Consider the following 26,019-nt stretch of genomic DNA (forward strand, 5'->3'; position numbering starts at 1 on the left):
GATTAGGCCACGCCCCCATCTGTGCATTCTCCCAGCTGTTGCCTGCTTTGCCCGTGCGCAGGGAAAGCCTGGCCGTCTCTGCGCTCACCGTTATCGGGCCACGGCAGGGGGCTGCGTCTGGCCTGGCTGTGGCTAAAGCATAACGAGCCTGCAGAACACTGCCACTTCACTTTACCAATTAAGTCACAGCAGTGTCCACGAGCTCAGGCTCCTGCTTGCTCGGGGTTAACTCCACAAAGAAATACAGGCAAGGGGAATGAGAGAGGAAGAGATTGCAAATAGCTGCAAAAAGATCTTCAAATACAAACTTCAAATAGATCCTCATCTTTTCATATTTAAATAGACATAATCTTTTTTTTTTTCTTTAGATTTTTGGATTTTGAGACTGAAACCCAATGATTTATGTAAGAGCAGCTATTATTATAACACTAATTTGCGTTTCTTTGATCTTTGTGTAGAGGCGAGGACAATACGCAGCTCTGTGAATGTGTATAAGTGCATGAAGATGTGTCCATGGGCGTTTGTGTAGAAGTGCGTGTGTTTCTGGGTGTTTGCATTAAATCTCAGAAGGTTAATTCAGTCCCACAATGCATAATCTGCACCCACTGAGAAAGATTTTCATATTATTCACTGATCTGCACCAAACACCTTGAATGCTTTAGTGAAACCCTTTTCCATGCAGCTGTATTGTGATTTAGGTGCAAAGCAAAAACTTGAATATGTCTAGTCGCAGTACATTAACTTTCTTTACATCCTAAAATTTTCATAAACGATCAAAACATATCAACAACTAGTGCACCATTCAATTTCAATTAAAGTCTCAGGGACTTCACCAGACTAGCATGTCCCATGCATATTTGAATATTCACTGGTGCAATTCAGAGTGATATTGCCTATCACTTATGGATTTTGATAGCAAGCAAACAGAAACATTATCAAGCCATTGTATTCACACAATAAACTGCTCATTAATGTAAAACAAACACATACTAACTTATGGTCCAGTCTATTTACTGCATGAACCTTTGGATATGACTTTAATCCTTTAATCCCTGCAAACTGTGGCTGAATGAAATGACGGACCTCCTACCTTGCACTGAGCATGTTCAGAGGAGAGTCTCTTGGCCTGCACCATGGCATGGAGTTCCTCGTACACTACAGGCTTGTATTTGGGAAGCCCCAGTCCGTTCTTCGCCCTCTGGGTCAGCTTCTCTGCAGCGAGCAGATGGAGAGGGTGCACATAACACACACAGGGCCACGGGCAAACCTGTAAGGCTTTCCAGCGGCCTGCTAGTCTCGGCTGTCTCAGCCTTCGCTTTCGGAAGGCGGTTGAGTCTTAGGACCACATCAGCTCCAGAGTGGAACTGCTTTGAATGACATCTGTGCTTGAACATTCCAAAAAGTCCATCCAACCTATTGCTTTGCATCACAGGTGGCACCATTACCTAACACATTACAACCGGGCGATCTGCCCAAAACCAATCAGCTTTCACTATGCTTAATGCCAGGTCAAGCTTGCTTTGTTCCCAGGTCTGCTGAACACCTCACTGTTACCATGCAACAGCTATTGCCAGGTGTTCCTCTTTGTGCTTCAGCCCTGAAATACAGGGTCACCAACCACACCATGCAGTATGCACCATACGTGCTTTAAAGTGCACACTGCAGAGTGGAAAGGAACAACACAGACAGGTCGTAATGAGACAGTGTTATTATCACCCTTCTTTTAACAGCTCCCCTCTTCTGTGATAGAGTGCAAAGCAAAGAGCAAAATCTACTCATTAATTTGTGTATTATGAGCTAATTACTAGAAGAAAAAAATATAAATGAACTACGACTGGCCAATACAACCTACAGAGTACAGTACAGAAATCTACTGGACACTGCAGACAGACTTCTGGAACTCTTTGGGTGAAAAAGATCAAATCTGTAGGAATCTACAGAGGATACCAGACAAATAGACTAGAACCTACACGAGAAAATAAATGGTTGTTGGGAGGAATAGCAACAAGCTGTTTAATAAAGTCAAGAGTAAATGGTGGAGATTCACTGTATCATCCAGCAGCTCCTCATACAGATATGCGTTCCACTCTGTGTTACCCCTGACAACGGTAGAATAATTACGCCATTTTCAAATTGCTTCATGCAGCAACTTAGTGCACTCCAGAGCGACCGTGGCCCAATCTTGAAATCGCCTGCACACAAATATCATCTTTCCGGCCGCAAAGGGATTTAATTGTGGTGCAAGTGTTAAAGTCCAGGGCCTGGCCTTACCTGCATCCTCAGCCCGGCGAGTCGCCAGGAAGGCGCGCAGGTCCCGCCCACTCATCTCTCACTCATCTGCAGGCAGTTAACGAGGAAAAGCACTGACACAGGAACGCTGCTTCAAGTCAGGCAAAGTATTGTATGTGCTTATAGACTACAGAAGCAACACACTGCACGTGACAGGTAAATTAAAGCAGTATGGTGAGCCGTCAAAGGCTGAGGGCGGGAGGTCAGAGTAACACCCCACAACCATTTTTTTAAATCTTTCCAGCTGTCATATTCATCTATTTTCATGGGATTAAAATTTACATTGAAAAATTTAATGGGGAATCTGGTATCTACTCATTCCATACAAGCAGTTTTTTTTTTTCCATTTCCAACTAAAATCAGCAGTGGGATTACAGAAATTCCCTCTGCCTCCAAAGAAGATGTGACAGGTGGGATTTTTTTTTAAGATTTAAATAATGCACCACCTCTTCAATCCATGATTTGGTACCTCTTGATATACACAGGTAATGCAAAATACAAGTAATGGCTGCACTACTAAAAAAAATGTATATTTTAGATTGTTGCAACAATTTTGTGAGATATTTCTATTATATATTTTATTTATTTTTTTAGTATGAATGTAATACAGAGACATCTAATTTTCCTCTAAACACACTGGCAAGTAACAAGCTGATGTGTAAGCCAGTCAAAAAACAGACATTAGGTGTTTACTAACATGGAAATCAATTTGACTTGGAGAACTAGCTCTGGGGGGAGTCAGCAGGGACACTAATGAATTCATTTGCTACATTTGATTATCACTGAGTTCATGGTGGCATCTCCCTCTGCCTTTCTGTCTGTCGCTCTTCACATTGTACTGAGTTAATGATTTCATATAGATGCATAAATATCTCTCGCTCGCTCACTCTCTCTTTCTCTCTCTCTCTCTCTCTCTCGCTCTCTCTCTCTGTGTGTGTGTGTGTGTGGTTAAGAGCTAATAATATTCTCTGTGAGTCATAACATATGTCAAACATGCATAGAGCAGCAAGTAATTGCTCATTCTGTAAATTCTGCATTACGTTACGCAGAGTAACAAACAGAATGGTGCCAACTGCTCTCAAACACAATTTAGTGACTGGTCGTGAAAGGAATTAAAATAGCATTGCTGTATGGTACGAGCTGAACATGTGTTAGGCTACTTCTTCAGAGTACTGCTATAAGGATTTAGAAAACTAGAATCTCTGTCTTATTAATCAGCAGATACAAGTAGATTAGTGATTCCCAATTAAATACTGAATGCAATATTTGCATTTGTGCAACTTTGGCTAGTTCTTTATGCAGCGTTAACGTTACAGCCAACGGTGCACTACATGCAACCACATTAATGTAATGACTGAAAGTGTGGAGATAATAAAGCTAAGGACTGGCAGTTCGTGTAAGTATTACATTATCAACAGTATCCAGTAAACTCTAAACTCCCACAAATCTGACAAAATACGAACTTTTTGTATCACGTTATTTTATTTGCTTGATTAATATATAAGAAAGATGTGAATTTAATTTCAATGCTATTTATTTAGCTATGCTACATGCCTAAACATCTCACAAAGTGCATTAACAACTATACCTGGGATTGTAAAAATACTTCGTTTACCTTTGCTTTCCTTGTTTCAGGCGCCGTTCGTGTACAAAATGTAACCAAGGAGACTGTCGTTCATTTCCCATTGGTCAATTTCACGGTGGTTCTGTCCAATTAGACGTGGGCTGGACTGTCCTCGCTCCAATGAGGGCGGGCGCTGGCAAAGCGGAGCGAGTTGACGTCATGGCCACTCGCATTGCTCCGGAGTGGGAGCGGGGAGGGAAGGTCTGTGTCCCCGAGTGTGGAGACGAGTTTGGACACAGTGTGTCTACGCGGCTAAAGCGGGATTCGGCTTTAACAGCCTGTTTACCGGTGTTTCCGTGTGTTCCAATGGGGTTCCGCGACGCAAAACGTCGACTAGATTAAAAGTGTCCTCCAAAAGGTATGAAGTAGCGTACTTTAAACCTTCAAACCCGCGAAAACTGGCTATGTGTGTACGCGATCGCGGCTGTGGTCGTTTTATGCAAAGACGTCTGGAGGCTGCTAAGAGGTGTTTTTATCCACTTGGAAAAACACTTCCACTTTATTCGTAAGAAGGCATCAGAGTCGAGAAGATCTTTAGAACTACTTCGCCTTTCTCTTTCTCTTCTGGGAAAGACCGCGCGCACACACACACACACACCTTTCGAGAACACGGGAGTCTCGGAAGTGCGCCGTGTAGGACTCGGTCGTTCCGCTAACGTTACTTCTCGAAGTTGCGCTGCCCGCGATAGTTACTTCGCGTCGCCGGTTCGTGCCAAACCTGCCCTCCTCCTCGGATTAATTGGGGGGTTAAAACACGGTCCAAGCGAATTCAGAACCAGGTGAGCTGCGTACCGGAATGTAGGGAATGCGAAGTGGCCAAAGGCCGGAGTTTGCTGCTCTTTTTAGTCTGTTTACCGAAGGCTGTCGTACTGGATCGTTCTCATGTCATAGAGATGCAGTTCCTCTAAAAATTCTTAACGAGTGTTTAAGGACTGTTAGTTACATATAAACGCACATTAAGATGGAACAGAATATTTGTGCAAAATACAGATGCTAAAAGAAATGTCCGTTTACTTCTAAGGACATAACGGATAAGCTATAGGGCATCGGGTTCTCGAATGCTGGGCTGAGGATGTCATGCGGATAGTTGTCTTCTAGCTGTCTGTTCCGGTCTAACCGTTCAAATCTCCTTATCCACTTAATTTGCGTCACGCCGCTGTTCTCACGTTTACTCAGCCGGGATCCTCGGAAATTAAGGTAGCGCATGTTTGAACAGATTGGGACGCAGAAAAAGGGCAAGGCGTTTCGGCGGGAGGCTGAAACATCATCACATCGTTATTATTACTTGCAGGCAACCCCTCCACACCTCCCCAACGCACACATATACACGAGATCAAAGCGCTTTCCTTCAGTCTCCCATAACTTCTTAGAAGCTGTTTCCAAGTGTGTAGGAATGTTAAATGGAACAATGTAACGCAACTATGCGTGCGGTTCAGCTGCCCCCTTTTCCAGCACACCAGACTATTTTCGCGAAGCAATTGATGAATATCTTATGCCCTGAAGTACTGATGCGTTACAGTTGCAAAAGCGTGGAACTGTACAGGACTGTGCCTCTCCAGTGACCAGGCATTAAGATGTCCACTACAGCCAAATTCACACCTTGTAACAAGATGTTCTTGCTCCTTGGTGCTTTCTTACTCTGAGAATGAGGAACGGTTGTTCATGTGACTTGGCTGGGATGCAGATCCAGTTACGTAATCTTTCTGTTCAATATGGACATGAAGCCGGGTAGGAGAAAGGTGCTGCTCGTTGGTGCGGTCTGGGACGTTCCACGCACCTGCTGATGTTCGGAAGGAAGGAAGGTCTGCCTGCTGGCAAAGTGGATGCAGATTAGCCCTCCCTTTCACTTTTCCAACTATCAGTTTATCTTTGTAGCTCTGAAGCAATGATCTGCACATCAGGAAGTTATGTCCTAGATTGTGTTTGTTTTGCTGATCGTTGTTGAAAAGCTCTCTCTACACACGTTTTTGTTCTTGCTGCATTTCCTGTGCTGCAGTGTTCCAGGTTCCCATGAGATTACTGTGAAAATCCCCTACAGTTTAGACAGCACAGATAAAATGAGGTGAATTTACATATTTATCTCAGAATGAACTCACCAGTAGTTTTGTACCTGTGCTGATGTTATGCTTTGGGCTGGAACTGTTGGAAACTGCTACATTGGCAGCTGTGCTGTTACATGTTTTTGGTTAAAAAGAAAAGTTAGGCGCGCCTTTTGTTTTCGTTTAAGGTTCTGGTTAATAGCTGTGTGAAGATCTGATGAGCCGCAATAAACAAATCCCTCTAATGATGACTCACCTTTGGGCTTTCAGTACCTGGCAGGTGGCCATGTTTTCTATGCAAATGGCTCCACTTGGTGAGGGTCCAAAACTAGACAATATATAGGAAGGCATTCACCATTCTACCTTGAAATGTGATTTCACTGCTTACTGCCTGTGTTTATGGCAAGGGTTGGATATTTAGCTTTTGTTATTGTAGTAAAATGACTGGAGTTGTCATCAGTGACCATACTGTGCATGCTGACACACGTGGATGTAAATCAAAGAGCCTCTGGGCGTTTTCTGCTGCACATGGGCTGTGCCATTAACTCTATGCTGCTGCTGTCTGTGGGCTGGAGTTATGGAAGGCTCTTTCTCTGTGAGACTGCATATCATCATTCTTTGTCGTTTTTAGACAGCTGAGGTCATGTCCACAACACAAATCATCTCCCTGTGCGACAGCCAAAAACGACAGTTATTTATACCCATTTCCTCATTATTACACAGATGGATGTAATTAGTTTGATAAACCGCACATTGTCATCAGAATATCTAGTTTGAAGCAGTGGGTGTTGAATTGTTTAAATTCTGATACTTTCAAGGTCTATTGCAGATGATTTTCTGTGTGTGTGTGGGGGGGTGGCTTGGGTTTGTCTCTGAGAAGTTATTGTGTGTATTAAAACCATGTACCTCCCAACAACTGACTTGTGTTACAGGAATTCATGTAAACAGACATTTAAACTGTCACATTTCTCTTGACACACTGTAACAAAAGGCAGGTAAAACAATTTGAGGCAAAAACCTCTTTGTAGGTTTTGTTTTGCAGATTGGACTATTCTCAACCATTTTCTGTGATGGTGCAGGTTCACGTGGACACTGAAATGGAGTGACTATGCGTGTAATGTGATGAATTGTATTTCTCAAGTGTACTGCTCTCCTATTGTTAAGTTTTTAGATTTGTGTTGGAGAAAACAAATGAATACACTCCCTCTTGTCTGTCATGCTATTGTTAGCACAACTTTTTTCTTTCTAAATAAAGCTGCGCATTGTTTCTTGAATAAAAGCGCAAGTGCTTTAATTCGTGACGGGTTTTGAATCCAGCAGAAGCATGACGTGCATTTCAGTTTGTCTGTTTTGTCTGATCTGCAGTTGGAAGATTTGACATCAGTTGAGTAGGTTTCTGGTTTTTGGCATTTTTTCCCCCCACGAGTGCATTTTCTTGCAAACATCCCTTACCCCTGCCCATGCACGTCCATACAAACAAACTTCTTTGTGTGCTTTGGAAATTCCATGTCCCTATTTACAACATATACAGGGAAAGGAAATGCATACATACATGCATGCATACATGTAAGAAGCGATACAAGAAGCTCAAGAAATACCAAGGGCTGAAAGTAGAGCTAGAATAGATGTGGAAGCTGAAGGCAGCAGTGGTTCCTGTGGAGCACTAGGGGCTCTGACCCCACACTGGGAGACTGGCTCCAGCAGATCCAGGAACAGCATCCGAGACATCGTTTTAGAAGAGTACAGTCCTGGTAGCAGCTAAAATACTGCAGCGTAATCAACAGACCTTTGGTAGAGGACCCGAGCTTGAACGAAAAAGACCACAGAGGGAGGGCGAGTGGGGAATATACATATATATATATTATGCATGCTTGGTGTCAGATGTTTTCTTGGCCTTGAGCTTAGCCCACATCTGAGATAAGTGGTACTTTGTGTTATTTTGAAGGCTGAGACAGCACAGCAGTTGTTTAGGATGGGATCTGTTATTGTAGCTTTGAAACTGTCTGACTCACTTGTCCCAGTACCATATGCAGTATGTCATGTTTTTGTAAGCACAGATCTTGTTCCATTCCTTACCTCAGCAGATCTAATAGGAATATGTTCATCTTTACTTCTTGAGACCTGCTGTAGCCATTAACTATTAAATAATCAGTTCTAGACATTTTAGCAAATGTTTTTGTGGCCAAAAATGCCACTTCCTTCCCTTGCTTTTTGAATATCTCTACTTTCCCTCGTTTCCATTGGGCCTTTGTGTTACTTTCCACCCCACGCTTGGTTTGTGGGGCAAAAGGCTCTTCCCTGAGGCTAACCACAAGTCGTGGAGTGCAGAAATTCCTTGTGGGCTGTGCAATATATTCCATTTTTATCACTCGGTGGTTTTTCGGGGAAGGGATTCAGTCCTGGTGCAATAAAGTTGTACTTTTAGTTATGAAATAACTTTGCAGGAAAGATAAACCCCAAAGCCCGAAATGGTTCTCCCATTGGAGTGAGTTAACCAGTTCTGCAGTGTAATCAGCAGACAGAACCAGGGCTTCTGTCCTTCACTCTTGGGCCTCGTCCAAAGGCCTACACAGTTCACCACTGAAGTTTACTGCATCCCAGCTTTTGGCTTTAGGATTTCAATTTCGCCCATAGTGAAAGTGTACTTCGTCCAGTTTAAACATGCCCATGTTTCTGGCTGGGTAATGAGGATTCAGATGTGTTCAGAAGTCAGTTTGTTGACACAGGCCTTTGAAGGCACTATTTTCGAGTGAGGCCGCTCACTGGTCTGACCTTGGGTGCGTTCTTTGGTCAGCTCTTGGATGGCAGGGTGCAGGTAGGCAGACAACGCTATCAGCACTTTGGGAGATTAGAGTCACAGAAGAGTGGTGTCCAGCGTTGCGGTCCTTCCCAGGGACCAACACCCGTAACGAGCGAAGCTCAGTGCAGTCGCTGCCAGGGCTCTAGCAACAACAGCACTACAACAAAACAAAACCACAAAATAGTATGAGTTCTTTGTTATAGAACATGAGTAACTTCAAACCCACCGCTATAGGCTTTGGCTTCCCTAGCAGTGGAGTCTTAGGTGGTGTGCATGGCAACTTCGTAAATATTTCAGCTGGTCTGGCTTGGGGCTGCTCTCTCTCTCTAGAAGGGAGGCTAAAAAAGCCACAGGGGGTGACTCTGTCTTGCTGTGCTTGTCTGATAATGACGGATCCTCTGCTTGGGCGAAGAACCCGGCATGGTGAGGGGGTTGGGTTTTATGAGCGATGCCGCACGTATCAGCTTTTCAGCGGCAGTTGCTTCTTGCTGTCCGAGAATGAGCGGCCTTGAAAGATCCTAGATCATCACTCAATGCCTTCGTCATGGTGTTCCTGCTTGCTTTGTTTGTTTCTACCATGTGATGTGCTGTTTAAAAGTGAGCAGTGTGAAATTTCGTGTCCATTTGATTTCTGCATGGTCACCACATTTAGCTCTGCTTGTTCCTGTTCAATTCCTCACATCTCCATGCTGAAATTCCACAGAGCATGAGAGATGTCGCTCAGCCTCTCAAAGGACACACACAGATTCCATCTGTGCCTCTTTGTATTATGAAGTCAAGAAGTTTAAAAACCCACGAGTCCTTGTTTGCTGAGCCCGCTCCTCAGTTGTCAAATTGTGCTGTATTCATTGTGTGTGCTTAAACTGGCCACGTAGTCTCGGTGTGTGCGGTTAGTTTCATGCTGACATCTGCCCCTTCTTCAGGTGTAATTGCATCTCTTTTTCAGTAGTTATTCAGCTTTAATACAACTTGGCCTGCATTTTTGGTGAGACGATCCATGTCTTTGGACGTCGTCCACTTTACACTAATAATGGGTGAAGAAGGAAGTGTAAGTAGAGCGAAGTGCGTTGCTGTCTGGCTACAGAGCAAGTCCTCGCATAACCTCGGTTTGCTCCCTTTGTGTAGTGGGAGATAAACACAGCAGTGGTTGTACTACCAGCACTAATCTGACATTAGCCTGGACTCCACTTTAACCTCCGCTCCGCTTGTCTCGTAGAAGGTCCACAGCCGTGACAAGCTCGTAATTCTACCTTCCACTTTTACCTTTTACCGACTTTCTGTCTTCCTCTTGGGCTACCGATAAGCAAAGTCTCTCCAGTTAGATCTGACAATTGCTCTCCACTCTGCATTCCCTCACACTCACTGATAAAAAGGTACGATGCATCCTCCTTAAGAAGATGGATAGCATGGCATACCTGTGATATGCCAGTTAGCCTAAATGTATATCGTCTTGAATGGGAGTATAAGTTCAAATATAGTTAATGCTATCATTCATGCCTGAGCCTTCCTGTATTTTTTAAAAATATTAATTAATTTATTTATTTTTGCATTTTCCGTGTGCTTTGGAGGCATTAGCCAATGCCCGCATACTTCTTTAATGATCTGATATTTGGACTGCATCATCCTTCAGGCATATCTGGAGTAGGTCAGTAGCATTTGCCTTCTACTGCCATCATCCATTGCAGAGTCTCTTTCATTCTGTTTGAGTGCCCTCTGCCATCATCGTCCCATTTGAAAGGGAGGTGGCGGGTGTCAGAGTAGCTGCGTGCTTTGACCAAAAAATCAAACCCACCATATCAGGAGTGTGATGATGGAGTATAGAGTGCCCTGGGCAGAAAGCGCTCATCCTGTGGGTTCAGTGAAAATTCACCCAGACACTTTTAAACAGACCCTCTGCTTTCTTCATCTGGACAGAGTAAATCATAGAGTCTAGCTGGGATTGGGCCGGGATTTCTGTGCTTTCTCTTCAACTGGTCGACCTCCGTATAGGTTCTGAGTGATGTGTTCATCTAGCCTGGCACTGAGCACACTCCACACACTGGCTCTGATAGCAGCATCGCCCCGTCCCTCCGCCCCGTGTACGCCTCCGGCTCCCAGTGTGCCTTCTAGTGTGCAAGGCCCTAGGTCACCCATTTAGTCCCAGTTCCAAAAGTTTGCCCCTCTCGTATTGTTGGTGTGTTTGCCAAATTTAACCCAAGCTAAGGATTAGACACTTACGTTTTGGGTAGGTATTAGAATAGGATGATGTCGTTTATTAACTGTCAGCTAGTCTAACACTGCCACGCTGAAACGTTTGATGGGATCATCTGGGCAGCTATCATGGCGTGTGTGGGTGTGGGTGTGTGTGGGTGTGGGTGGGGTCAGAGGAGCCTGAGCCAGCAGTTTGCTGTGTTAGCGGCTCTCCAGATAGCACAGAGGGTTTGGAGAGCTACAGTTTTCAGCTGAAACTCAACCTCTTGCGTCCCGCTCCAGTGCCATTTGAGCGAAAAGCCGCCATTTGTTTACGTTTGATTTATTTTCACGAAGCCCTCCAAGGCATGCTTTAATGAAAGGGTAATCTGTTTATCTAACTCGAGAGGATTGGGTATCAAAAGATCTTCTCTCCCCATTTTTACATGATTTAATCTTTTTCTTGCAAGTTACTGGGGCTGCATTGACTCACTCTGGCTTCTGGGAGTCACTGACTGCAAGTCCACATGCCTGTGCTTGTACCTGAAAAAATACATACATTTGAAATCGGCATTATATGCACTACTGAGTTTCGGGGAATGTTCTAGATTTATTGCGTTGTGAGCTTAACATGTTCTAACTTTAGTTGAAGTAGTCTGTCTCTACTCTGCCAAATGTAAGTAATTGCGTCTTAACACCAAGCTTTAAGGTCCAGAACTGCAGTGTGGCTTGTCTGCTTACTGAATTTGGCAGAGTAGAGACAGACTGTAAGATGGGCAGCATTTGAGAGGTTTAGAAGGATGAGAAATCCAACGATGGAGATCTCCTGAAATAAGTAGCTTGTGTTTTGACATCCAGACTGGAAGTTAAGATTAGAGTCAACTGTCTACTCCAGTGCAAGCCTTTGATGGAGATAAAGGGGAAATGGGTATATATGACTGTGCCTTTCGGTGTCGTAGTAGTATTTATCTGATTTCAGTACTGATTTTCTGCAGCCCAGCCTCAATCTGCGTGCCCGTGTGTGCCCGATGCGCAGCCAGAGCTATGCAGTGTTGTGCTCAGCATGCGCTCACCTGGTCAGAGTGGAGACGTGTTTGGGAGTGCCAGTAGCATTTGGGAAATGGTGCTATTTTGAGTTAAATTGTGCTAATAAGGGGTTTGTGTGTGTGTGTGTGTACGTGGGTGTGTGTGGGTGGTTTAGTATGTATACATCGCTTTTGAATATTTAGATTTGAATGGGCTGCTGTTTGTTTATTATAAAGGTACCTAAGACTGCTGTTAAACCTCATAAGTGTGTGTGAGAGAACTGGGCTCCTCTCCATAGAGGAGCAGCCACAGTGGCCCAGCCTTGATCCCTTGTACTTAATGAACCCTGTTCCTGCAATGAGCTCGCCACTGGATAGCTGCTGTTGCGCGGTGGCGCTCTCATACACACACGCACACCTGCTCCAGTCCAGAAGTAAAAAGTCATGCAACAGTGGCAGCTTTTCTGAACTCTAACACATTGGATTTGAAATGAAAACAGAGCCTGTCATCTTAAAGTGCAGAATGTCACCTATTATATCAGGGTATTTGCATCTATATTTGGTGAGCCTTGTAAGAATATACATATAGTCCACCAACACCAGCACTTTTGCAATATTTCACCATCCAAAACACACAGTGAACTTAAGAACCATTCTTTTATCCTGCTGATAGTAGTTCAGTTGCACTGAAGGGTGCTTTTTTTTTCCCCTTAGATTTTTACAAATGAGATTTGGCTGGTTACCCATGGAGTTATTTCAGGCTGTTTCTCAGCTCAGACTGGGAGGTGGAGGATGACAGAAACATCAACTGCTGTGCGCTCCACCTGCTTCGCCCTCCTCTGTGTCCTTTTTACCCCCACCCTTCTGACTTTCCCTCGATCTCTCCCCCTCTGTCATTCCCGCTCTCTGTCAGCTCCAGTGTTTATCCACAGAGACCGGCTGACGTCTGCCGCGGTGTCTGGTCTCCCTGCGGCGTGATGACAGATGCGTCGCCGTGGCGACTATGCCGTCCACCTCTCAGCCCCTCCCTAATGTTTGGCAGGGGAGGAGATCTGTTCCACCCACTGGTGGCTGCATTCACTACCAAGTTTGCTTAGTCCTGTGTCACTACAGGTGCCTGGATACTTGCAACTTTACTATTGTCATACATGTGAAGTCTTACAGTGTGTATCATGTATGTACGGACACACACACACACACACACACACACAGTTTAATACACCATTTACCTCATCTTCAAATCAGGTGTGATGAACTAGTGGCTTATGCAGCAGGTAAATGGCTTGCACACAGCCCCTCCCTGTGTTCTTCCAGCGAGACACAGTGAGCGAGATGGAGATGCGCTGAGCTGGCGCTGTGATTCGCTGGGAGCCGGCCAACTGCACAGTGCTGCTCCGGCAGGTCCAGGATTGGGGCGCTGTCGGAGCACAGAGAGAGAAGGCAGCGTTGCGCCCGGGCCCCCGGTGCCCCTGACGGGCAGGCCGTGAGACGCAGCGGAGCTCAAACAGATCAGTGAGTTTTAAAAAGCACCGTACAGGCGCAAACGTGTTCGGCATTCCAGCTTATCAGATTCTGCCATCACAGCTCATGTAAGCAAAGAAAGGTGCTTCGGAAAATATGGTCACCTTGTGACGGTAGTGCTTCGAACCAAAGCTGGTGTGTCTCTTGGTATTGCTGCCAGTGTCTGTTTAGTCCTGGAGATCAGGCATGATCCCAGCTCTGCTGAGGTGTCTAGTGTGTACCTACCACCAGGGTATCTCCACCCAGGCACTCACCCAAACCTCAGGTTTGACTGACTGGTTGAGGAGGAGAGCTCGTTAGAGGAATGAGGCAATAGTCCTGCCATCATTAGTGAATCCAGGGCTGCAGGTTTGGACCTTGTTCCTGCAGACCAGGGGCCTCTTGTCTGCTGTTGTTTTCTGCATTCTGTTTCTGGATTCTGTTTCGTGGTCTTTGTGTGAATGATCTAATTATCAGCAGCATGTGAAGATCTTTATCTGCGTTACAGCTTGGGCCCGATGAGGTGTTTGCCTGTGGTCGTTTTCTGCTTTTGTGGTTTCCATAATGAATCCTTTACACGGCGTGCGTCAGAGCGGATGTTGCCCTGCTCCCTCGCCCCATGGGTGAGCTGTGAAGCCCTTGGCAGGCTGGGCGAGTTGTATTGAACTGGGGAGAGCAGCGGGCTGTGAGGTGCAGGGGGCCACGGGGTCGGCGGCGCTGATCTGAAGTGAGCCATGTGTGGGCAGACAACCATCCGCACCTCCTGCCTGCTGGGGCGCGGCTGCCTTGTGCAACCGCGAGATTAAATCACCCTGCTGCATCCAGGTTTATTGCTTAATACTGGTGATTACTGACTTGGTGTCTGACCTTCTGAAGGAGCACCTTGTTGACGAAGGGCGCGTCTGGCCTCGTCAGGAGAGGAAGTGTGTGGGCTGCACTTGTTCAGGTCGGGTATGAGTCCACTTCCTCCAGCGTCAGCACAGCCCTTCCCATGTGCCCGGCTCTTAAACGGGACACAGGCTCCAGGTGCATGTATTCCACTTCCCCTCATGATGGTTCAGGCTCCTGCTGACGGTTTCGTCCTGTTCCAACGCCCGCTGCTCCTCCGGGGAGGGGTGAAGGAGAGCGGCCGCTTCCTCCGCTCGCCTCTCATCGCATCCCTGCTCTTGTGGAAGCTGCCCCCCGCCGTGTTCCCTGGAGGTAGGTGCTCGGATTTGTAGGCTTGGTGTTGGTCCGTTGGAGGGGTCAAGTTCATCAGGTCTGGGCCTGAGCTCCTGCATTTGCTCCGTTTGAAGAATGTTTGGGTTTTTTTGTAAGGTGGTTGAAGTGTGCGCGTGTGTATGTTTGTGTGTGTGGGGAAGGTTCTGTGCTAAGCTTCTAGAACTGTTAAGCCTGGGAAATGTTCCAGATCTGAGTGTGTCAAATAACAAAGTAAAAAAAACATTTTTGGCTGGAGTTTTCTCTCCTGTTCTTTCCGTTTTTGCTTCTCCCTTGTATAAAGGCAAACGTTTGCAAAAGCTAATTACAGTGCTTAGAATTCTCTGTTGTCAGTTGCATATTTCAGACCAAGACCAACGCGCAGACATTTGCTAACAGCTCACTCAGTCGCCTGCTCTTCAGTCAACGGGTGTGCGAGGTTTTTTTTTTTTTCTTTTTTGAAAGGTGGGATTTAGAATTGCGTGCAGTCGTTAAGCAGCGCTGGGCTTCACTGGATTCGCTTTAGAGTCTGCACCTCTGCTGGATGCTTTTCAGCTTGCGGATCAAACGCCTTAATGACCAGCTTGGAATAATTAGACGTGTGTGTGTGTGTGTGTGTGTGTGTGTGCGTGTGAGGGCGCACGCAGAGTGTTGCCCCCCAAAAATATTATTCCAAGCACCGTTTCCCAGGTGCAGTTTGATATTTTTTAGTTTGCACGTCAGTCATTTTAAAGCTGCTTGTTTCCAGGCATCTGTGCTGGACAGAAGTGCAGTATTGATCGTGCTCAGTGAAGGCTGAAAAGGCAACTGCGAATCACAGATATCACTTCTGTGCCGCAAAGTCGATACGGTATACAAGAAACAATTAAGCCCAGTAACTATTTGAGGAGTTAAATTTTGTTTGTTTGTTTGTTTTGTCGAGCAAATTCGACAATGTCCGCGCATTCCTCTGCCTCCCAACCGAGTGGAAAGCTCGATGTCAAGGCCAAAGCCTCCCTCTGGCTGTAGGGAAACCACAGCTTTGCTTTACCTCGCCCAGGGGACACAGGACCGCGCTTGTTTGCGTACGCTCTGTTTGAGCGGAATCCTTTCTACCTCCTTCCCAGAAGTTATTATGATTTGTTAGCCCAAACCGTACATGAGATTAAGTTTATAACGGCTGAGTGGCTTCTGACAGCTTCAGGCCAGAAGGAGACTAATAGCCTGATCAGGGATGATTGTCAGTAGTCTGGAAACACAGGCTGCCTTTGATCTTGATAAGTGGTTCCCAAGCCAACAAGAGCCGGCCGATGCATTGTTCTGTCTGTTTTGGTTAGGTAGCCCAGAACACCCGTTCATTTGGGACTTCGTTTTTGTGACGTGCACTCAGATTAGTGGCCTGTAGCATGGCTGCCCACAAGAGGGGTGGAGCAGCGTCAGTTACTCGGCTGAATCTGGAGTTCTGAATGCAGATTTTAGGGACGCCGTGGTTCCTGGAGGATTTGTGCGGGGAGGTCTGATGGTACCAGCTAGCATCAGCCATCCTGGCACTGGCCATGGTGCCAACTTTGCCCTTATATGGAAAGGAAGCGATCTGTTCAGATCCGCAGGGGCATATCCCCAAAGCTGACGCCCACTTAACCAAGAAGCGTGCGTCTGCTTGCAGATTTGCGTCTAAACGCTGTCAGTGATATTTGATGTGTGTTCATTAAATGATGGTGGCGTGTGCAATTGGAGGCTGGAACAAGGCTTGGCGCATCTTCCTCGTGTGTCATTAAAACACCAGCGTTGTCTCGGGTTTGGTTCCACGCGTTCCACCGCGTATTTTTAGTGCAGCGTTGCAACTAGCAGCTACAGACTGACGTGCCTGCAGCCCCCGGCGTCCTTCCTTGTCCTGGAAGCCCTCGGACGGCGTCGCCTTCTGCAGGCCTCCAGCACAGCAAGGGAGAGCAGGAGCTCCTGAAAGCTTTGGAACCTTCCGTAGCATTCCTTGAAGCCACCACCTCCCAGCTCAGTGCCCAGGTGCCAGGTGCTGTTGTCGTAGCTCATAGTGCCATAATGAGTCCGAGCTCACCTTTTGACTCACCCTCCCGGCCGGAGTGAAGCTGAAGGCGTGTTTGCGTACGTGTGTGTGCGCACGCACCTGTGTGTACTTGTGCGTGGATGCGCGTGCGGGTGGTCGAATGTATTGAAGTCAGAGGTTAGTCATCATTCCATTCTTTACTGCTGGCAGCTGTAATGTTATGAGCCAGACCAGATGGCACAAGCAGGTGAAGTAAAGTGCGTGCGCGCGTGTGTGTGTGTGTGTGTGTGTGTGTGTGTGTGTGTGTGTGTGTGTGTGTGTGTGTGTGTGGATTTAAACTTTTATCCCTGGGCTTGTTCTTTCTGCCTCAGGTAAACGCGTGTCACACAGCGTGGCCTGTTCACTCTCCCTTAGCTTTTTGGTTCATTTGCTCTGTGGAATTGAAATCTATTGATATTTGTACATTAAAGGTTGACTATATTGATCAGAATTTCACCATTGAATTATTGGCACTGAAGTAGAATTGACCTTAACTCCACACTTGATCAATGAGCCTGTCCTGCTGACTGTGTTTATGCTGGCTTTGGATTAATGAGGTCACACAGGAAATCGAAGCCTTCTTTATTTGTGGATGTGGGCTAAATCTGGTGATCGGCGGTGGTGTTCAGCTTGGCGCGTCTAATCTCGGGCTGGCGTTTACGGGCTGGGTGGAAACGATCTCCGCAGCTGCTCAGAAAGCGGAGCTGTACAAGCGGAGGATGCAGGTTAAGCCTAAGCACTGCTGCCTGCCAATAATAACAGCTATCTGGTGTCTTCACTGGACTAGTCAGGATAATCGCTGGTAATTGGTTGGAGGAGGAAAAAAGAGGAGGGCCCTCCCTTGCTCTGCCAATCCGGGATCTGAATCTAAACCTGACGTTGAACCCGAGCAAGATGGAAGGCTGTGTGCGACCCGCGCAAGGTTTAATGCACCGTTTGGCATTGATGGGTGGACCGTTGCCCGTAGCTATGGACTGGTGACCGTGTGAGGAGCCGGAGGGAAGCTTTGAGCTTCTGCGCACGTGACGAAGCTGAGATCTGCTATCAGTGGTTAGAGGAGAGCGAGCCCTCAGCCGCTGTCTCCCGTTTAGAGTGAAGAGCTCCTCCCCTTTCCCCCAGCTCCACTCTGTCTGTGGGTGTGTCAAACCTGCCAGGCAGGTAACTGACAAACACTCGCTCTGTCTCTCTCTCTCTCACACACACACACACACACACACACACACACACACCAAAACAACGTCGGTCCTGCTTTTTACCACCTGCTCTCCAGTGGGTCATGGAGGTCAATGGAGAGCTGGGGGGAGATTGCATCTGACCCTGCGGGGAAGTATGGGTCATCAGAAGCGTGAGTGGCGATTTGCAGCTTGACTCTTTAAACCCGTAGCGTTATTAGGCGAGCCCAGCCGGACAGATTAGGGTCCTGTTTGCTGGGAAGGAGAAATGACGAGAGCAGTGAGGAGGGAACTGAGCGGCTCCTCGTGGCACGCAGACAGCCTTCGCCAGCTTGGTTAGCTGAGCAGATTTTGTTTGGCTGACCTTTTTAAAGGTTAGCTTTCAGGAAGCGCTGAAGCAAGAAAAGCAGGTCTGAGCTGACTGAATGAGCAGTAGTGCAGTGTCCTGCTTGAGTGTGTGGTAGTGCAGTGTCCTGCTTGAGTGTGTGGTAGTGCAGTGTCCTGCTTGTGTGTGTGGTAGTGCATTGTCCTGCTTGAGTGTGTGGTAGTGCAGTGTCCTGCTTGAGTGTGTGGTAGTGCAGTGTCCTGCTTGAGTGTGTGGTAGTGCAGTGTCCTGCTTGAGTGTGTGGTAGTGCAGTGTCCTGCTTGTGTGTGTGGTAGTGCAGTGTCCTGCTTGAGTGTGTGGTAGTGCAGTGTCCTGCTTGAGTGTGTGGTAGTGCAGTGTCCTGCTTGAGTGTGTGGTAGTGCAGTGTCCTGCTCAAGCATGTCGTACTCAACAGTTGGTTGAGTTTATAGGAGTTTAGTTCTGTGGTGTGCTGCTTGGATATATATATATAAAGTACTGGTGGAGTGTGCAGTGTAAACAAGCCAGCGTAAGGCCAGGCTCCTGCTTTGAGGCGGTATGTGTTTGTAGATCACAGGTTCCTACTGCGTATGTTACCAGGGGAACTAGCAGTTAAAGACCTCCAACTTGCAGATTAATGGAGAATGGATTTTATTTACAAATATGACCTGACAAGAAGAGACAATAGCAACATATCAGGAAATGTTCAACTGTCCTGTGTTCACTAACCACTAACAGCCAACTCTGTACTAGTCCTGACACCAGGCTGACACAGAAGGTGCCAACAGCGTGTGAAAAAGGTGCTACGCTACAGGCTGCGAGGGGCCAGCTCGCACTTTCAGTAGGTCAGAGATGAACATATCATGGCAGGTCTGTGGTCAAAATCACAAGGGGGTTCTGAGTGTGAAGCACAGATAATACAGATACAGATAATACTTGTAGCTTATTTCTAAAGCAACGTGCGTGCGTGCGTGTGTGCGTGCGTGCGTGTGTGTGTGCGTGCATGTGTGTGTGCGTGCGTGTGTGTGTGCGTGCGTGTGTGTGTGCGTGTGTGCGTGCGTGCGTGTCTGTGTGTGCGTGCGTGTGTGCAATTCAGTAGTTCTGTATGGAAAGCCAGCCAGCACATGAGTTTGTAAATGAACATGTTTTTTAAATGAAATGTTCTATATCTGAGTGATTGATTAATAAAACAAACTGCTCAGATCCTTTAATTTTTTTTGTTGTATGTTCTATTTTTCCCATTTCAGTGTTTTCATATAAAAAAAAGGGGGGGGTTCTCTCCCCTTGAGCCACTCATCATGTCATTTAGTTGAGTTCTTTGTTGAGATGAAGAAAGGAGAGCCTGAGGGCAGAGAGTCTTTCTCACGAGTCCCATAAAACCAGCCAAGTGAAAAAGTCAGAATACTCATGGTCTGAATAAACAAACTAGCACAAATGAATAAAACCAAACTCGGGCATGGGGCACCTGTTTGACCGTGTCTGGGTGTTGGACAGTACACCCCCCCAGGACATGGCTCAGTCAGTAGTACACTGATCACAGACCTGTTTTCTCCCACCTTCCTTTACTGTGCTGTTTATAAGTCACTTTGAAGAAGAGTGTCTGATGAATTGGTAAATGTAAATGTAAATATAAATGCAAATATTCTGGTGACAGCCAGTCTCTCTGTCTGAATGATGTTTCCAGTCTGAAATATGTGCATTACACTACCACAAGTTTTGCATTATTTTTGGCCTTATCTCAGCACATTTACATGAGTGAAAATGAGTGAACCTGTTCTCAGATCAGTACTATTTACATGTTTATTGGCTGGTGTATTTCCACTGTTTCAGTGCTGATTCTGCAGTATGTGGGTCTGCCTGGTCTAGCTGTGCTGGTCTGGTACTGATTAGGGCTTTGGGCTGGGTTGATTCCCACAACTTTTCAGCTCCTGTTTGAGGAGTTTCCTGCCTCTATGGGAGTTGAGAGGGCTGTTGTGCCTCTTTGGGAGTTGAGAGGAGTTTATAGATGTTTCCTGCCTATTTTGGTTGCCATTGGTTTTGTGTGGGATTGGCTGGTGGATGTGGGCGCATGTCTGGGCAGTGTGCATGTCAGGCACTATCTTAACCTTTAAGGTTAATGAGAAGCAGCTTTTAGCTATAGCATTTCTATCAAATCTGTGAAATAAGTGTTTTATGCATGTGCATGCATTTCACGTGTGTGTGTGTGTGTGTGTGTGTGTGTGTGCGTGCACAGGAGGAATGCCCGCTCCTGAGCAGAGCCCAGTGTCGGAGGAGGGACTACTGCTGCCGGTCAGAGAAGGACTAGCCAGTCACAACATGGAGTCTGACGGTGCTGCAAATAATATCCTGGCCTCTGTCAAAGAGCAAGTAGGAGACTATTCTTCCTTATATACATACACACACACACACACACACACACACACACACACACACACTTACAAATTCATGGTGCAAATGGTCAAATTCATGCTGCAATTCTTCACTGTGAGTTTTGACATGTTATTGTAAGACATGTTGTTATTGTAAAGTCTAAATTAAATTCACAATTGCGCACACACATTCATTCGTGCTTCCCATTGCATACTATTTTTGGTGGAGTCGTTAGAACCAACGTTGGTGTTCCTCTCAGATCTCCGCCTGTGTCATAAATCCTGAGCTGGTGGTGGGCACAGGACTCCTGTGAGTTTGGCTAATGGTAACAGGACAGCTATGTGTGTGTGTGTGTGTGTGTGTGTGTGTGTGTGTGTGTGTGTGTGGTGGGACAGTAACTGGTGTGTCTACTGCTTCTGCAATGCCAGCCCTGAGAGAGGGCAGACAGAAATAGAGTTGAGAAGGTGAGGGCATTTGAATGCTCTCTCCAGCAACTCCCACTTTCCCCCTTCCCTGAACTTTCTCTCTGGCACTCAAGTCAACAGGAAACTCTGCTCCATTGGAGAGCTACCTGCTGATGTCACTTCCTCTTTCCTCCGGGAACGGGGCTCCTATCCCGAGCCGCTCGGGCGCTCTCCCGGTGGGCGGTGGGAAGCGGAGCTGCGAGGAGCTGATCTGTGTTCAGCGGCGTCGCTCCCCGCCAGGGTTTTGCGGTAAACTAATCCCCAGCCAAACGTCTGACGAGTGCTGAAGTGACAGAGAAAACGAGTGAAGGAGGGTAAGAAGAAGCTGGGGGGGGGCGTGAGGTCCCGCGTTGGTCTGCTGCGCACGATTCGGGGTTTGGTTTTGGAGCGGAAGCCTTTGGAAGTGGCATTGGGATCCGGGTCCATCAGCAGGGAAGATGCCGGGGTGCGCTGGGGCAGCAGGAGATGAGAGTTCTCCTTCCCTCATCTCTTTCTACATGGTGCACTTGTCTTCCCATGCCACCCCCTCCACCCTCTCCTACACCTCCTGCCTCTGTTTGATGCCCAAACATGGAGTCGGTCGTTGGTCGGGATCCCTCTAATTGCATTCCTGCCTGTTCAGAGTGGGGCTCGCTGTGGCTGGACACCCCCCCCCACACACACACACAGACACGTGCACACATGGGAGAGAGGCTGAAGGGGTGTGTGTGTGTGTGTGTGTGTGTGTGTGTGTGTGTGTGTGTAAATAGAGGTATTGCCCAGTGAATTCCCTGGCTGTGCGCTTGTAACTGTGGCTGCCCATCGACAGCGGTGGAGATTTGCTTGAAAGAAGTCTTCCATCCCTTCTTCTTTCTTTCAGTAAGTTAGTTTATGGCTGTTATTGTTGATCATCGTCATATTGAATTGAATTTGCCTTGAACAGAACTTCACTTTTAGTGTAGCTATATAGATATTTATGTGTAGACAGTCGAGATATTGTTTTACTATTTACTTCAGTGGATCTGGAGATAAGCCAGCAACCGTGCTTTTGTGTATGCTCAGCGGTACTCAATTCCTGTGTGTGTGTGTGTGTGTGTGTGTGTGTGTTTTGCTACATTACTATCACAGGCTAGATATCATCAGAATGAAAGATATGCTTGTCTTTCTCTGGGGTCCAGTCCAGTCCAAATATGAAATCATAGCACATTACTCTGTCTGGTTAACAGAAGCGCGCTACCATAAAGTACAGTAAACATTCCCTGTCTCCATGTTTCTCAAAAAGGCCGAAGTTGTTTAAAATACAATCTCTATTTGAACCAGTAGAAAGCATTTGTGCTGTTAACTGACTGAGAATTTTAAGTTGATCTTTTAACTTGCGCTACCTGTTAAAAGGACAGGGTTGTGTTCTGCACTCTCTTCATCATAAGTCTGAAACTTATCTACAGCTTATTGTCATCGTAAGCCCAGAGTGCTCATAGACGGTGCTCTGTGCTGTTCTCTCAGAGTGAAAATCAGCTCGGTCAGCAGGTTTGGTGTCTGAGCTGAGACACTGTGCAGGTTGACCACAGCCTGGGGAGGGTTGAGAGGACTCTGGAAGCCTCTGGAACGCAGAAGTTTTCACGCAAGTGCCAAAACTTTGTCCTTTGCAATTGTTAGTTTGTTCGCTGTGGCTACATTATGTTACACAAAAGTCGCTTAGATGCCTTGATTTTGCATATTCTCACAGTGGGTAGGTATCCACTTATGTATAAAGACTCTGATGTTACACTTGAGAAAATAAGAATTTATCACTTGATTTTTATTTCCTGGGTACATGATTGCCGTTTTTGAGAAATATCATTAATCTGTTAAATGAGACTGAGCTTTCATGTTATATATCTAACTACTAAGACATCATGTTGCCTTGCTAATAGCAATTCATGATTGCAAGTCCTAAATTATTATTTTTTTTAGCGCTGGGCAAATTTAATGACCGTTATCCTCACTCATTTCCCTGTCGCATAGCAATCCAAAAAGTTAAACCAAGCCATCTTGAACAACTAGCTAATAAGAAAATATTGCTGCCTTCACTGCAAACCATTTTGTGTAGACAGAAGTGCTAAGAACCTTCCAGGGGTTGTTACATTTTCAACAAGCCAAATCTGGGCACTCCTGTTATATTAGACTCACCATTGTCATGTTTTTTCACCTGCAATTTGTAAATGACGTTGGCTGCTGACTTTTGATTGGCTTAAAATTGCTAGTGGGCGTGACATGTGAGGAGTGATGAGCTGACTGACCAATCAAGACACAAATCAGGAAAACATTACAAAAAATTGGACAAATGGAAGTCAAGAGAGGACATCTGAACATACACATAGAACTGGACTGTCTGGGTGAAAACCAGACAGATGACAACCATAAACCTTCCGCATGTGTGTTTCAACAACGAGAATCAGTCCGTCAGTGAAATCACTCCTAGTCCAGTCTGTGGTCCAGCAAAGCAAGCAAAAAGAACATCAATCTTTGAGTTTGTGTGGCCCACAATTCTTAATCTAGTGTTTCGTGTGCTGCTTCGTTATAAAAAAAAATTGGACACTGAACTTTACACACAGAGGAAATGCACATGGAGGAATGTGGGAGATTCCTCTGGCAGGGTGGGGCCTCATGCTGAAAGTCTGAGCCTGCATTTCCCTTTCTAGGCTTTTGCCCTTTCTGCTGTACAAAAATGAGAAGCTAAAGTAAACATCAGTCTGTTCCATTCTTGTGCTTTCAATGAGAAATCATAAAATAAATTTTAATTAATAAGAGGAGGGAGAGACAGAGAGAGGGAGAGAGCGAGCGTGTGAACCTTAAATGATTGGGGTTTAGGTGCTTCCTTTAAGGTGTAAGTAACCTTGGAGACAGTGGGGGTGCAGCAGAGCTTCTTTTTAGGATGTGGTGGAGGTCGCCGCAGGCCGTGGTGGGACGGCCCTCCTAAAGGCACTTGTAGTAAAAGAGCACAAGTTGAAATAGAGCCACACGGAGTGCTTCACTCGCTCACACTGACCCTGGCCACTACGCACGCACGCACACACCAACCTCGCCCACTTCCTCAGGGGCAGCGGGTAGAACCGTGCCACCTGAGCAGTGGAAATCACACACAGCTAATGATCTCGGGATTCCAGCATGTAGAGAATCTGTTTGGCTATTAATTTGCAGAGCTGATTTAACAGGAGTGCCATTATTGCGGTATTGTCGGTATTGCCATAGTAATAAATGCACAGTGTGTGTGGTACAGCGTGAGCTGCGTGTTGACGCAGCACACACTTATGTGATTGCAGTTCTACTGGTGTGTTAACCGTTTGTCTGTTTTGTTGCTGCGTCCTGTTGTGCTGGCGCATTCAGGATGCTGACCTTTTGAATCTGAGCTGTCTATTTAAGCCCATGTCATTAGCCTCTCTGGAGTACATGCACACAGGATCTTCTCTGTCCTAAGATGCTTTGTGGCTCATAGGTCAGGTCACAGGTTAATGTTCTTATCTGTGTTTAGCAGTGGGTCTACAACATGCACTGTAAGCTCTAGTAGTTTAGGTTATTTAATATGTGTGTGTGTAAGCAGGTTCTTACCGCATGCAGGCATTTCTGTTATGTTTAAAGGGAAATTTTTAATTTTCACAAATTTCCTCTTAGTCTAAAGGTTCAGGTTTCAGGATTGTTTGTCATGTGCACAGCAAGTCAGACACAGCTGTCCACTGAAATGCGTGTCTGAAGCTCACTTCGAGTAGTTCCACTCAGCGCATGTGACCACGGTAGTGAGGAAAAACATGTATATGAATAAATAGCAGCTCTGTGCAGCGTATACGGACTTATAGAGGAGAGGGAGATAAGCAGATAAAGCAGTGTGTGTAAAATGTAAAGTGGTTCTAAACTTACACAATCGGGTATGTTAAGGATGTGGAATGTGTAATAAATACAAAGATTTGCCCAGAGACCGGACTGAGTTCTTGGCGACAAGATGGTACTGCTTTTTAAACATGGTCACTTAGCCAAGGCATTCAGCACAGATAAGAAAAAGGGTTTTAGCTATATGCTGTACATTTTTATAGTGTAGTGTGTTATGCAAGCGGTAGAATTCCTATTAGCAAGTCTGTTTGAGACTGTTTCTCTCATTCATTTGGAAGAAGGTATGTGATGATTTCAGCCTGCAGTTTCCAAGATGCTAATTGGCTAGCAGAAGCTTCCCGAACTCATTAACAGCATTAGCCATGTAGCTCGAGTTCAAAAGCAAAACTTTGTCTGGAAGTGAAATGTAGTCCCGACATTTCTACACGGGGTGAGAAGAAAACCGTGTCAAAACTGTAAATTCAAAGGTTTGTTTCCCCATTTATGAGAGCTGGGCTTTCAGCACGCACACAGAGGGCAGCATGCTAGGTTACCCATGCTAAGGGGAATAGTTGGAAAGAAAGCAGGAATGAAAGTGAAGTTGATGTAGATGCTTCTGTTGCCTCACTGCTGTGCACTGTCGTGCTCTCTGTCTCGCTTTCCCTCTGTCCAGTCTAACTCTCTTCCTCTATTATCAAACAGGACACTTTTAATGCTGAAGTTGATCTTTATCCTGAATGTTTTGAAGAGCTGTCTGTATCTGTCTGTTTCTCTCGGGGTGTGGGTCAGGCTTTTTTTTTTCAGATTCTGTGGAATTCTTCCTGGTTTGTTAAAAACCATTACATTCTGAGAATGTGAATGTTTGCAAAGCTGTATTCCCACTGTTCTGTGTGTGTCCTGTCTTGTTGCCATGCCAGGGACCTGGTCATTGTCGCCCCCCCCCCAAGACAGAGAAAACAGAGCGACACAGCTAGATTCTCAGCTGGGAAGAGGGCGTCCTCATAGCTAGCTTGGAGAGGAATGTGGGATATGTGGAGGGAAGTGCGCTTTAACAGTGGTGTCGGAATAAACCCTGGAGAGCAGGAAACGTTTTTTTAAAGGCTGGCCAGATGGACAGATAAAAAAGAAGCAAAGCAAATAGAAAAGAAGAACCAGGTTGAAAAC

At 46.1% G+C, this 26,019-nt stretch overlaps 2 protein-coding genes across 11 annotated transcripts in view; one reads left to right on the plus strand and one right to left on the minus strand.

Moving 5' to 3' along the window:
- Positions 1 to 3,934, minus strand: part of LOC113574652 (coiled-coil domain-containing protein 148) — a 43,055-nt gene extending 39,121 nt beyond the window's left edge. Inside the window, exons 1-3 of the mRNA XM_027005723.2 lie at positions 3,905 to 3,934; positions 2,272 to 2,337; positions 1,091 to 1,212 (exon numbers count right to left, since the gene is read on the minus strand). Of these exons, the coding sequence (XP_026861524.2) occupies positions 1,091 to 1,212; positions 2,272 to 2,326 (177 nt within the window). The 5' untranslated portion in view covers positions 2,327 to 2,337; positions 3,905 to 3,934. The remainder of the gene's footprint in view (positions 1 to 1,090; positions 1,213 to 2,271; positions 2,338 to 3,904) is intronic.
- A 174-nt stretch (positions 3,935 to 4,108) lies between these two features.
- LOC113590629 (plakophilin-4-like) overlaps positions 4,109 to 26,019 on the plus strand; it is a 70,129-nt gene continuing 48,218 nt past the window's right edge. For 5 of the 10 annotated variants that reach the window (XM_035523770.1, XM_035523778.1, XM_035523776.1 and 2 more), the window contains exons 1-2: positions 17,853 to 18,029; positions 20,433 to 20,566. In XM_035523770.1, coding sequence (XP_035379663.1) covers positions 18,014 to 18,029; positions 20,433 to 20,566 — 150 coding nt within the window. In that variant the 5' untranslated portion in view covers positions 17,853 to 18,013. Of the gene's footprint in view, positions 4,272 to 17,852; positions 18,267 to 20,432; positions 20,567 to 26,019 lie in introns of those variants that run through there. The other 5 variants (XM_035523777.1, XM_035523780.1, XM_035523771.1 and 2 more) reach the window with 4 other exon arrangements.

Source organism: Electrophorus electricus, chromosome 2, assembly GCF_013358815.1.
Source record: "Electrophorus electricus isolate fEleEle1 chromosome 2, fEleEle1.pri, whole genome shotgun sequence".
Classification (NCBI taxonomy): domain Eukaryota; kingdom Metazoa; phylum Chordata; class Actinopteri; order Gymnotiformes; family Gymnotidae; genus Electrophorus; species Electrophorus electricus.